Source organism: Sinocyclocheilus grahami, unplaced genomic scaffold, assembly GCF_001515645.1.
Source record: "Sinocyclocheilus grahami isolate Dianchi unplaced genomic scaffold, SAMN03320097.WGS_v1.1 scaffold666.1, whole genome shotgun sequence".
NCBI classification, from domain to species: domain Eukaryota; kingdom Metazoa; phylum Chordata; class Actinopteri; order Cypriniformes; family Cyprinidae; genus Sinocyclocheilus; species Sinocyclocheilus grahami.
In genome coordinates, this window is record NW_015505845.1 from 383,776 (window position 1) to 397,393 (window position 13,618).

General features: G+C 35.4%; 1 protein-coding gene across 1 annotated transcript in view; it reads left to right on the forward strand.

The window, feature by feature from the left end:
* LOC107558920 (microphthalmia-associated transcription factor-like) overlaps window positions 1-13,175 on the forward strand; it is a 19,976-nt gene extending 6,801 nt beyond the window's left edge. Inside the window, exons 2-8 of the mRNA XM_016242624.1 lie at window positions 1,375-1,473; window positions 7,176-7,293; window positions 7,447-7,539; window positions 9,444-9,500; window positions 9,710-9,785; window positions 9,923-10,070; window positions 12,279-13,175. Coding sequence (XP_016098110.1) covers window positions 1,375-1,473; window positions 7,176-7,293; window positions 7,447-7,539; window positions 9,444-9,500; window positions 9,710-9,785; window positions 9,923-10,070; window positions 12,279-12,680 — 993 coding nt within the window. The 3' untranslated portion in view covers window positions 12,681-13,175. The remainder of the gene's footprint in view (window positions 1-1,374; window positions 1,474-7,175; window positions 7,294-7,446; window positions 7,540-9,443; window positions 9,501-9,709; window positions 9,786-9,922; window positions 10,071-12,278) is intronic.
* The last annotated feature ends 443 nt before the right edge of the window (window positions 13,176-13,618 follow it).

Consider the following 13,618-nt stretch of genomic DNA (forward strand, 5'->3'; position numbering starts at 1 on the left):
TACCCTGACTGGTCTACCGTATCTGGGTCGCCCTGAGGGGTTTGCCGATCACCAGGATATCCCCTCTTGCTGAGGCATCGAGCGGGAGGTATAGGTGGCATTACGAGAACCTTCCTGTGTAAATGCTGTTTCGGGCAGTGCTCCCCTCACCTTTGAGGGTTGTATTTGAGCTTGCCTCTCCCGTTTGGCCCAGTACTTCCGGGTATCTGTAAACAGATGCTCTGAAAACTCTAAAATCCAAATGCTATGTGTAAGTGCACACGTTAAGCTTTGCGCACTTTTCTACAAATCCACATAAGTGGTAAGTGTGCACGTTATGCTTTGCGCACTTTCTAAAATCCATAAAGCTGGTAAGTGTGCACGTTATGCTTTACCCACTTTTCTAAAATACTGTATGGTAAGGGTTACGCATTTTTGATCTTGTTCCCTTTCTCCGAGTTGGTTAGACCCCGGTGCCTTGGGCTCCACTCAACTAGTGTGTCAATGTATGCTTCAGACACGGGGCATGATGAGGCATTCCCCATAGCGACCCCTAGAGGACGCAGTGTCTCGTTCCCTACTCAGGGAACCATGGTTACATAAGTAACCTGAGACGTTTTGTGATGTTTATTGAAAACAACAATACCTAAATCTACCACAAAACATAGGGCGTAAACATATAATAGATCACAGCCAAACCAAAAGGCCCTTTGGTAGTGTTTATTCCAGCTAGACTACAGCAAGACTGACCCACGGGACTGAGAAGACAAACCAGGCCAGGACAAAACACACAAGGAGAATATAAAGGGGAGGACATGAGGAGGCTAAAAATGAGCCAAGATGTAATACTGAGCACATGGCAAATGAACAAAACAGAAAGCATGTGCTCAACACAAAGACAAGAAAAAAACATGAGCGCCATAAACAAGACTAGACAGAGGCGACAGAATCATGACAGGTTCGCCAAGAGCGCAGCACAAATCCAGCAACATCAGTAAATTATGTATAAATAGGTAGAGACATTATAAGGATGTCATTTTAGAGCTAATTATCTGCTAATCAGTAAAAGCGACTCCAGCCTCTCGGTTTGCATCTCTGTGAACGTCTCGCTGAAGCAGCTGGCGTGGATTGCGTCACTGCTCACTGTGAGAGAGAGAGAGAGATGTGCTAAAACAAGTGTTAATAGATTAGACAGAGTCTGGCATTGGCAAACTGAGAGGAAATACACAGCTCTTTAGGATGTGTGCCAGATTAACCAGTGATTTTCAGCATTGCTATGGGTTGATTTGAACTCTTGCATTATTCCAGGGTTAATTGACTTCACTATGCGTTGTACTCTAGCTGAGTGGATGAGCTCTGACAGCTGATGCTATCTATTGCTTTTGATTCTCTCAGATGGACGATGTCATTGATGACATCATTAGTTTGGAATCCAGTTACAATGATGATATCATGGGACTGTCGTTTGACCCCGGACTGCAGATGGCCAACACGGTATATACACTGTTATACTTTCTTCTGTTACTAATATGAGTATGTGGAAGGAGGCATATTTGCATACTGTATATGTATGTTGTGTGATAGTGCTGATTGGCTGAAGTCACCAGAAGCACATGGACAGTTTTAGATAACAAGATAACAGATTTTTAAACATGAGAATCAGATTAAATGTTGCAATGAATGATCCATGCTACAAACTGGAATTAGAGAAGATATAGTTTATGAATTTAATAAACTCAGTTATAATTATCTTGGTAGCCTTCAGTAAAATCCCATGTCTAAAATGATTAAACATGAATTTTTTTTCACACTGATAGAAATTAATCTTTTCCAATAAGTTTAAACTTCTTTTTTACATTTTATGGGCAGTTTTACCTTTATAACGCCATTTTTTCTAAAAGTGTCCATTATCTTTTAAGTCAAATTCTTACATTTAATCAGTGAATTAGAATAATAAGACATTTGGGCTGTTACCAAGCAAATTAAATCAACACAGAAGCTGCATCTGAAGTAGCATTTAGCATTGCGTATTATTTACACACTGTTTAGTGCAAGACTTGAATGCATTTAACCTGTAATTACAAATGCATAAATAACATTTCGATATATTAAACATAAAACGTTGAATACTGATATTTGAAATTATTTAAAACGTGAAAAAAATCGGAAAAAGTTCAAATGTGAAATTAAAACCACCAGTAGATGGCAGCAAATCACTGTTAATAAGTTAGTCGTTGCGATTGAACTGAATCATTTAAACGGTTGATTCATTAAGGAACGACACACCATCATGTTACTCAGAGATGCAAATCAGTGCTGTGGCTGTGTTTGCAATGATTTTTGTTGGCGAAATAGAGCAAAAACAGGCAATATAGTATTTAAAACGTAAGTCTCTTAAATAACTTCTTGTTTATTGAGCTGTTGTAAAAAATCAATATCACATTTGCAATCATGGTAATTTTGGAAGAAAAATAACAAACGTGATGTCTGCACACTGATATAACTGCTCCATAAACGTATTTATTGCAGCGTTTCGACCATCCGGTGAATTTTTGGAGAAAAACGGCACTCTGTGTGACATTGATTAACTGTATGAAGTGGTATAAATATATACATTTTCTGCTCCCATGTCTTGAATTTGTGATCATTCTAAATGCATTTTAATAGACTGAATCATGCAGTGAAAGAAAACACACTAAATGCGCACACGCACTAGTCTAGACTTCAAGTAATGTATGCGTGCACTTTGTAGGGCTGTTTTGATTGGTTTTTGCAAAATACTCAATAATGTCAAATCGCACATCGTTAAAAAAAACAATTACAATATTATCGCTGACGATATATATCACACACCCCTACCGCTGAGGCATCTCAGATGACAAGATCTGTTATCTTGGCTTTTTATCCTTGCAGCACCAAAGCAGAATTAATATGAGGTAATTATTTTACAACTTCTGTTATTGGAAAAATACAGAGGTCCGGACCTCGGTGAGTATGGCCCTGCTAATGACTACCATAGAAAAATATATCACGCTATTTCATGCTTTTAAGAGCCCTATATAGTTATATAATTACATTATTTATTTATATTTTGTACTTATTTATTTATTTGTTTGCAAAAAGACAAAAAAAACAGTGAAACAGTATAATTACATTTTCTTGCAAACCATTTAATATAGTGAAATATTTTATATAATTTATTATATAATAAAAATGTATTATAATATTCTATTTTTATCTTTTATTTTGCAAAAAAATGGTAGTATTTAATTTTGCTTAAAAACAGTTAATATAATGAAATATTCATTGTCTTATATTGTTTTGTTTTATTTCATTTTGCTTGCAAAAACAAAAAAACAGTAGTAATATAATAAAATATGTGATTAAATTTGCTTGCAAAAAAACAAGTAATGAAAAGAACATTTTATTATATTTTATTGTTTGCTTGCTAAAAACAAAAAACAGTGCTAATATAAGGAAATATGTATTTATTTAATTTTGCTGACAAAAAACAATTAATATAATGATATTGTCACACGGCTGCACTTACGCACGCACGCGCACACACACAGGGTAACATTCAACAATAACTGGCAAATCGGAGAACTAAAGGAAGGGAATTTATACAAACGGAAGAGGAACTAATGACTAAATTAACTAGACACAGGTGAACTAGCTAAGGCAATCAAGGGGAAACAGAAACTAGGTCAATGAACAAGACAGGCAACCAAAGTCAAAACAGGGTGATGGTGTGACAGATATATTGTTTTGTTTTGTTTTATTTTGCTTGCAAAAAACAGTAGTAATGTAATACAAAATACTCTATGTTTTCAGTTAAATTTGTTTGCAAAAAAAACGGTTACTATAATGAAATATTTATTATTTAAAAAAAACAATTACAATATTATCGCTGACGATATATATCACACACCCCTACCGCTGAGGCATCTCAGATGACAAGATCTGTTATCTTGGCTTTTTATCCTTGCAGCACCAAAGCAGAATTAATATGAGGTAATTATTTTACAACTTCTGTTATTGGAAAAATACAGAGGTCCGGACCTCGGTGAGTATGGCCCTGCTAATGACTACCATAGAAAAATATATCACGCTATTTCATGCTTTTAAGAGCCCTATATAGTTATATAATTACATTATTTATTTATATTTTGTACTTATTTATTTATTTGTTTGCAAAAAGACAAAAAAAACAGTGAAACAGTATAATTACATTTTCTTGCAAACCATTTAATATAGTGAAATATTTTATATAATTTATTATATAATAAAAATGTATTATAATATTCTATTTTTATCTTTTATTTTGCAAAAAAATGGTAGTATTTAATTTTGCTTAAAAACAGTTAATATAATGAAATATTCATTGTCTTATATTGTTTTGTTTTATTTCATTTTGCTTGCAAAAACAAAAAAACAGTAGTAATATAATAAAATATGTGATTAAATTTGCTTGCAAAAAAACAAGTAATGAAAAGAACATTTTATTATATTTTATTGTTTGCTTGCTAAAAACAAAAAACAGTGCTAATATAAGGAAATATGTATTTATTTAATTTTGCTGACAAAAAACAATTAATATAATGATATTGTCACACGGCTGCACTTACGCACGCACGCGCACACACACAGGGTAACATTCAACAATAACTGGCAAATCGGAGAACTAAAGGAAGGGAATTTATACAAACGGAAGAGGAACTAATGACTAAATTAACTAGACACAGGTGAACTAGCTAAGGCAATCAAGGGGAAACAGAAACTAGGTCAATGAACAAGACAGGCAACCAAAGTCAAAACAGGGTGATGGTGTGACAGATATATTGTTTTGTTTTGTTTTATTTTGCTTGCAAAAAACAGTAGTAATGTAATACAAAATACTCTTATGTTTTCAGTTAAATTTGTTTGCAAAAAAAACGGTTACTATAATGAAATATTTATTATTTAATTTGTTATTTGTTTTATTTAAACATTAGTATAAAAAAACAGTTAATATAATTCCATAATCTAGTTTAGTTAAGTAAATAGCTAAACCCTGATCAAGAATTTCAAAAACTACAAGCAGTGTTGGGGGTAGCGCTTTACAAGCGAGTTACATAATCAGATTACTTTTTCAAATAAATAGTAATGTAATGCATTAATTTTAAATTTGCAAGAAAATATCTGAGTTACTTTTTTAAATACACTATATTGCCAAAAGTATTGGGACACCCCCTTCTAATGAGCAGGTTTGGCTACTTTAGTAATATTCATGAGTACAGATCTTAATGTTTAAGCATATAATGATATTCTAGGGAAGCAACAGTTTGGACAGGATCCTTTTCTATTCTAACATGGCAATGCCTCTGTGTATAATGCAAGGTTCAAAAAGAAATGATTAGTGGTCGACCGATATATCGCCAATGCCGATATATCGGCCAATATTTGGCATTTTTAAATATCGGCATCGGCCGATAAGTTTTCCTGTTTGGCTGATGCGTTCGAGGTGGGACTTTTATTTTGACGGCGCTGAGAACGGCAGCGCCTGACCAGAAGATGGCAGTAATGCAACGTTAAGGATGCAAGCTGCCGTTAAAACCCAAAGAAGAAGAAGAAGAAGAAGAAGAAGAGCAGCATTATATGGGCCAGTTCTGTCTAAATACGGATAAACGTCTGTCTAATAATCAGATAGGACGGTTAAACAAAGGAATTAAAATGTATACAAAAAGTGTTATAACGACTGCTTTTATATTATTAGTAATAGAAAGGCAAACATTATAATACTTTCTTGTTTGCCATCAGCATTCAGCAAATACGCATTTATATCATTTAAACAAATCTTTGAATGTCTAATAAACATCCAATTTCAAAAACCTTGCAAACTTAGTCGGATCCAGCTGTGAGATCTTGTGACGTGTGCATTTGTATCCTGCATGATCGTGTGTTCTCTGTGTGACGATCAGTCCGTGCAAATTGAAAGCTGACAGGAGGAGAGTTCAGCTTCACTGGAGATGTGCGATCAACATACTTTAGTTTGCCACCAAACACCAATGACATATGGGTCACAGACACTTCCAAAACTGTTGCAACAGAGATGGAAATGCAATTTTTAAATACATGAATTATGTTTTCATCTTCGTTGCCACAGTTTCGGAAGTGCCTTTTTCTGTTTTAAAGAAGGGGGTGTCCCAATACTTTTGTCCATATAATGTATGTACAAGTCATTGGTGTTTGGTGATGAGTTTTTGCCTCAAGGTCTGCATGTAAAGTCACACCAGAGGTGTTCAGCTGGGATTAGGACTTGGACCAGTTAAGTTCTTCTGCACTGACTGAATCAATCATTTCTTTTTGAACCTTGCATTATACACAGAGGCATTGTCAGTATAGAAAAGGATCCTGTCCAAACTGTTGCTTCCCTAGAATATCATTATATGCTTAAACATTAAGATTTGTACTCATGGAAATTACTAAAGTAGTCAAACCAGTTCATTAGAAGGGGGTGTCCCAATACTTTTGCCAATATAGTGTAAGTAACACAAGTTACTTTGTTTTCCCATTTATTCACCGACAGCTCTCCTGTCCCCATGTTGAGAGAAACTGGGAATAAGTGCAGAGGCAGACACACTTCCTTCAGCCTGAGGCTTATTCATTTCACTTTTGGTGTGAAAGGGCCTTTACAGTTGCCAAAAATACAACTTTTGGGGTTTTTGTTATTAAAAAACAAACAAGCAAGCCCACCCCAGGTGACAAAAAGTAAAGCAAAAGTAACATAATGCATTACTTTCCATAAAAAGTAACTTAGTAATGCAATTAGTTACTTTTTTATGGAGTAGCGCAATGTTGCAATGCATCACTTTAAAAAGCAACTTTCCCCAGCATTGTCTACAAGTTTCAAGAACTACAGTGACTCGAGTGTATTTTTATATTAGCAGTGAACTTGGTGAGACTTTGTCTCTTTCTGTCATCTCACACAGTCAGAGCTGTGGCTGGTGTCAGTATAGCAGAAAGCCATGCAATCCAGCTGTCAACACCTGATCTAATGTCTATCTGACTGCTGTCTGCCAGAGGAATAGTGAATAGTCTTCATTTACTCACTCTCATGCCATAGACAGAACACACATGCTGCTCTTTTCCACACAGTGAGCGTCAAAAAGAACAAAAAAAAGGAGACAATAATATACACGTTCTTGTGTTTCTAGATCCCCGTGTCAGCGAACCTCTTGGACATGTATAGTAACCCAGGCATGCCTCCTCCGGGAATCTCTATCAGTAACTCGTGCCCTGCTAACCTGTCCAACATTAAAGGGGAATTCTCTGGTAAGTGTCATATGAATTAGTTAATGCAGTTTTGTAGCATCTAAGACCCTCCAGGCCTTTTGACGATGCACTGAAATGTGTTTCACCTTTTCAATGTCATGTGAATGATGATATGAGTGAGAGATTGAAAACATATGCTCGTATGCTACATAGTTACTCCATCTCCAGCCATGATGCACATGATGGACAAGCCCAGCTCCTGTAGCACGTTTGAGAGCTATCAAAGGCCTGAAGGGTTTCCTGTGGGTACGTTAGAAGATTTCTCTCCTTGTCTGCATGTCCGTTAACAAAACAGAAACATAATCATTTTATGGATTAAAATTGTTTTAGGGATTAGATTTACCCATACTGGCACATTAGTTTATATATCAACTTTTTACACACTTCAGTGTCACATGATCTTCAGAAATCATTCTAATATGCTGATTTGCTGGTCAAGAAATATTTCTGATTATTATTATTGTTTCTGTGTATTGTATAGTTTATATTTCAAAATTTGTACTTTTTTCGCAATTCTGAGAAGAAGAAAAAATCAGAATTTCAAGATACAAATTCAGAATTGTGAGATGTGAATTCGAAATTGTGAGAAAAAAGGCAGAGTTCTTAGTTTATATCTTGACTTTTTTTTCTCTGAATTGTGAGATATAAACTCCAGTTGTGAGTTATAAATTCTAAGGGAGAAAAATTAGCTCACAATTCTGACTTTATAATAACTCACAACTGCGACTTTGCATCACGCAATTCTAAATTTTTAACACGCATTTGCGAGTTTATGTCTTGCAATTCAGTTCAGAAATTCTAAATTGTGAGATAAGTTGTAACTACATTTTTTATTTTTCATTCAGTGACAGAAACAAGCTTTCATACTTGAAATATAATGTATTTTAAAAAAACTTACAAAACTCAAACATTTGAATGGTACTGAGTGTATCTACTGTTATATAGAATTGTTAAATTGTTATATAAAATTGGGTTCCATTCAAGTTCAGTCATGTTTAGAGTTAAATACTAGCTTACTGCTAAAAGAAAATACTGTGTAGCAGTGTCACATGATCTTCAGAAATCATTCTAATATGCTGATTTGCTGGTCAAGAAATATTTCTGATTATTATTATTGTTTCTGTGTATTGTATAGTTTATATTTCAAAATTTGTACTTTTTTCGCAATTCTGAGAAGAAGAAAAAATCAGAATTTCAAGATACAAATTCAGAATTGTGAGATGTGAATTCGAAATTGTGAGAAAAAAGGCAGAGTTCTTAGTTTATATCTTGACTTTTTTTTCTCTGAATTGTGAGATATAAACTCCAGTTGTGAGTTATAAATTCTAAGGGAGAAAAATTAGCTCACAATTCTGACTTTATAATAACTCACAACTGCGACTTTGCATCACGCAATTCTAAATTTTTAACACGCATTTGCGAGTTTATGTCTTGCAATTCAGTTCAGAAATTCTAAATTGTGAGATAAGTTGTAACTACATTTTTTATTTTTCATTCAGTGACAGAAACAAGCTTTCATACTTGAAATATAATGTATTTAAAAAAAGGTACAAAACTCAAACTTTTGAATGGTACTGAGTGTATCTACTGTTATATAGAATTGTTAAATTGTTATATAAAATTGGGTTCCATTCAAGTTCAGTCATGTTTAGAGTTAAATACTAGCTTACTGCTAAAAGAAAATACTGTGTAGTGTACACTACATGCTGGCTACTATTTTTAAAAAGTAGTATGTAAAACAGTAGGTATTATTCAAGAATAAACATTTCATTTTTACATTTTCATGGGACCTCGTAAAGTTGTATGTAAGTGGCAACCATCATCTTAGAAATAAATAGTTATTTTGCACTGATTTTATGTAAAACTAGGCAAAACTTTGCATTGTGGGATACAGTTTTCCATGCAGTGATTTATTGTATACTGTATATATTATGGCAAATGAAGCAGGTTGTCTGGGTACTTTATGCATAAAAAAAAATGTTGGTCATAATCTATACAGAAAATAATCTAGATTTTGTGGAAAAGGGATTTTGGTGAGAGAAAATGTGCTATAAAAGACAACTGCAGTGACATTTAAAGGGTGCCAAAACATATGGCAGATAAGCGTCCTGCTTTCAGTTTCTCTTCTCACACTCCTTTATCTTTTTCAGAGGCAGAAGTTCACACTCTCGCAAAGGAAAGGCAAAAAAAGAACAACCATAACTTAAGTGAGTTTGCTTTTGTATGTAGGGTAGCATCCTGAAACACTGTTCCAGTTTTACAAAAGAAAACCCTTTTCTTTCATCCCTCAGTTTGTAAAAATGACATAATTAAGTTATAGTCATTGTCCAATAGACTTTTGGTGTAAGTGAATTGATTTTGTTTGAGTTTTTAAATACAAGTGTGTAATATAACACGCATTTTTCATCTGTTTCAGTTGAGAGGCGACGGAGATTCAACATTAACGATCGAATCAAAGAACTGGGGACTCTGATTCCTAAATCAAATGATCCGTAAGCACCACAGTGTTCAGCAGATACACACTTACACATGAAGCAGATGAATGCATGCTATTATCACAGCAGAGGCTAGTGCTGTTGATAGAGTTTATCAGATGTGCTGGTGTCAGCTGCTTGTGTGTGTTGCTCAGGGACATGCGCTGGAACAAGGGCACTATTCTGAAGGCCTCTGTGGATTACATCAGGAGACTTCAGAGAGAGCAGCAGCGTGCCAAAGAGCTGGAGAACCGTCAGAAGAAGCTGGAACACGCCAACCGCCACCTGATGCTCAGGATACAGGTCAGTTCTGACACATCAATACGTAACTATGAAATACAACTGTAGCATACAGTGGAATGGCATACAGAAATAGTACGCTGTCCAAAATTACCCTTATGAAAAAGAAGTGAACTTTAGCACATGTATTATGGAAAAAAATACACTTTAACCCTCTGGGTCTCTTTTTTGGGTCACACTTCAAAAGGGACGAAAGCCTTGAAATTTAACTTTTTTTTTTCTTCAGTAAAATCAATGTAATATTTTTTTTTTCAATAATATTTTTTAAATTATTATTTAGAATTTTGAGGGGATTTTATAATGCTACGCAATATTTATACAATTTATTTGTATAGCTACTATATTTGCCATGGTAATTTTTGACCGTAAAGGTACCAAGTGTTACTTTTTTAGTTTTCAGTTTTTTAAGATATTCAAATCATGTCCATGATCATTGTTGTGTGTTCACATAGCTAATGCAACAACAGTCATCTCATTCCAACGAAGCTACAATTGTTTTAATTTCAAAATGTCCATTTTTTTCAGTCAAAAGTGACTGAAGAGGCCCAGATTAATAGAATAGATTTAAGGGCCAGTTCACACAAAAAACTAAATCCTCTCATCATTTACTAACCCTTCAAGTTGTTCCAAACCTGTATGAGTTTCTTTTAGCTGTTGAACACAAAAGAAGATATTTTGAGGAATGTTTGTAACCAAACAGTTAAGCCGTTGACTTTCATAGTTTTTCCCCATACTAGTCAATGGGTATAAATAATGTGCTATCTTCAAAATATCTTCTTTTGTGTTTAACATTATTTTAAAAAGGCACAAGGATTATTAGCCAATTTGTATTAGCCATCAATATTAGACATTTTGGAATGTTTGTAACCAAACAGTTAAGCCGTTGACTTTCATAGTTTTTCCCCATACTAGTCAATGGGTATAAATAATGTGCTATCTTCAAAATATCTTCTTTTGTGTTTACATTATTTTAAAAAGGCACAAGGATTATTAGCCAATTTGTATTAGCCATCAATATTAGACATTTTTGCAATGACCTTCAACCCAAAACATATTCATTCTTTCAGTTATGGCTGATACCAAAGGCACACCAGCTTAGTAAAACTGCAAAAATGTACTGCAGATATTGTACAGGTAGTGTTATTGTTTACTTTAATAGATAAGTATATGAATTCCAAACTCACGGTGATGGGCTTGAACTTGAAATAATGCAGTGCTTTGGGTTAGTAACACAAAATAATTTGTTCTCTAACCACATTTTTAGGACTGAGGGTCACTTTTGGTTGTAGTTTGTTCTATATTTTAATGTTTATATTTAATTAAGGGCCAGTTTTACTAAACAAAGCAATTCCAAAACAGCGGCGATGGGTGTGGAAATTTCTGCAAGTGATTTACTAACAACACGCAAATTAAAGAACACAGACGCAACATCTCATTTACATATCGACCGACGCAATATACCAAGCGCAGCGCAAATTAGCGTAGTCGCAAATAAAGAATAAAGAAAGAAATAAGCCACAGTACGCTGAAAAGAACCGCAGGCCAAAAAATGAAGGGTTGCAGGAAGTTCAGATAGAGCTGGTATTGTGTGACTCGGTTCCAAATCGTCTTTTATTTCCTGAAGCAAATTAAAAATAACATGGCTTGGCAAACGATATGTTCGCATAATGTGTTCTTTCCAAATAAATTCATACATGTGGAAAAATCCTCTCCCTTCTACCACGCGCTCTCTGCGGTGCCTCCTCCTAGACATGCTTTTATTGGGCGTTAAATAATGGCGCAAATTCCAGTAATTTGACGAGCGCAAACGTTAGTAAAACGCATTGCGTGATTCATTTAAATACTCTCCTCCCATAAATTTTGCATCTGAAAGGGAAACTCCTAGAAATGCATATTCAATCAGGTCAAGTGCAAAAATAACTGTCCACGCCTTTTCAGTGCTAATTCGTCACTGCGCGTCTTTAGTAAATCCTGACAGTACCATTTTAACGCCAAAAGACTGTTTGCGCTGGCGCAAGCTGCTAGTAAAACTGGCCCCTAGTGTTATATTTTAAATATTTAATCATTTTATTAATTTATATTTTTTTACATTTTCTAGATTTAAATGATATATTTGAATCTAGATACATCCAGAAAAGTGGCAATTTGTAGGTTCGTACAGTATATGTTTCAGTTATTGCTTTGTTGTCTATCGGTTGAATGCTAATCCAGGAGCTGGAAATCCAGGCTCGTGCTCACGGACTGGCCGTCGTCTCGTCTACACTCTGCTCATCAGAGCTAGCAGCCCGGACCATCAAACAGGAGCCGGTCCTGTGCGACTGCTCCCGGGACATGTACCCTCACGCACACCCGTCCTGCCCCGACATGGGCCGCGCCAGCACCCTAGACTTAAACGACGGCACAATCACCTTTAACGACTCTAGCAATTCCACCGATGCTTATGGTCTTGTCTCAAAGGCACATGGCGCTAAACTCGACGACATCCTGATGGACGACACATTGTCATCTATAGCAACGAGCAACCCACTCCTCACCTCCGTCTCGTCCAGAGCCTCGACCGAAAGCAGCTGTAAGGACAGCGTGAACATGGAGGAGAACGAGCATGTTTGTTAGTGCAAGGAATCCTTTGTTTGGCTGTTCAGGGCCGCTGGTCATTGTCACGTTTTTCCGGTAACACCATTGACTGCTAAGGAAGAAGCACGGCCTGTTTTGTCAAGTGCAAAATGATATTATTTTTATGTTTACACTCGTTTTATTTTATCGTATTTTAACCGTATTCCAGTTTCGTCTACCCAAATTTCATAACATCAAAATAATCAAGGTCAGTATCGTAAAAAGATTGATTTGTGTAACTTCACATATGTGTATTACAGTACAATTGAATCAACTTTGGGATAATATAAAAGTGCACTTGAAAGCTGATTTCTTTGGTTGTACAGTAGCGTGTTTGCGCACAGTTTAGAAGAATATTTATCTTTTTTTATATATCCTTGTAAAGGAATGACTTAAGCACAATGCTTTCCATTTAACGTGTAGATATCAAGTGACAGACAGTTGATGTTTAAAGGAATAGTTCACCCAAAAATGAAAATCTGCTCAGGTCATCCAATATGTAGGTGACTTTTTTCTTCAGTAGAACAGCAAAGAAGATTTTTAGCGGAAACCGTGGTCCTTGGTGATTCATAAAATGCAAGCCAAGGGCTACCGTCACTTTGAAAGTCGAAAAAGCGTCTCAGGCAACACAAAATTAATACCCATGGCTCCTGACGATATATCGAGGTCTTATGAAGCGAAACAATCAGTCTGTGATGTTCGGTTCGTGAATGAATCATTATTTTGAACTGATTCTTTTTAGTGAACTAGTTGAACCAATTCACCAAATCAGACTGAACCGTCTGAAACAGTTCATGGCTCAAGCAGCACAGATTTACAAGTTACTCAATCAAAACTCACTTTCAAATGTCCAACAGTCACTCCGACTCGAAATGAGCCAAAATAGCAGCGCGTATCTATGATGAATGAACTGATTCAGTGCGCCAGTTCCTCCAACA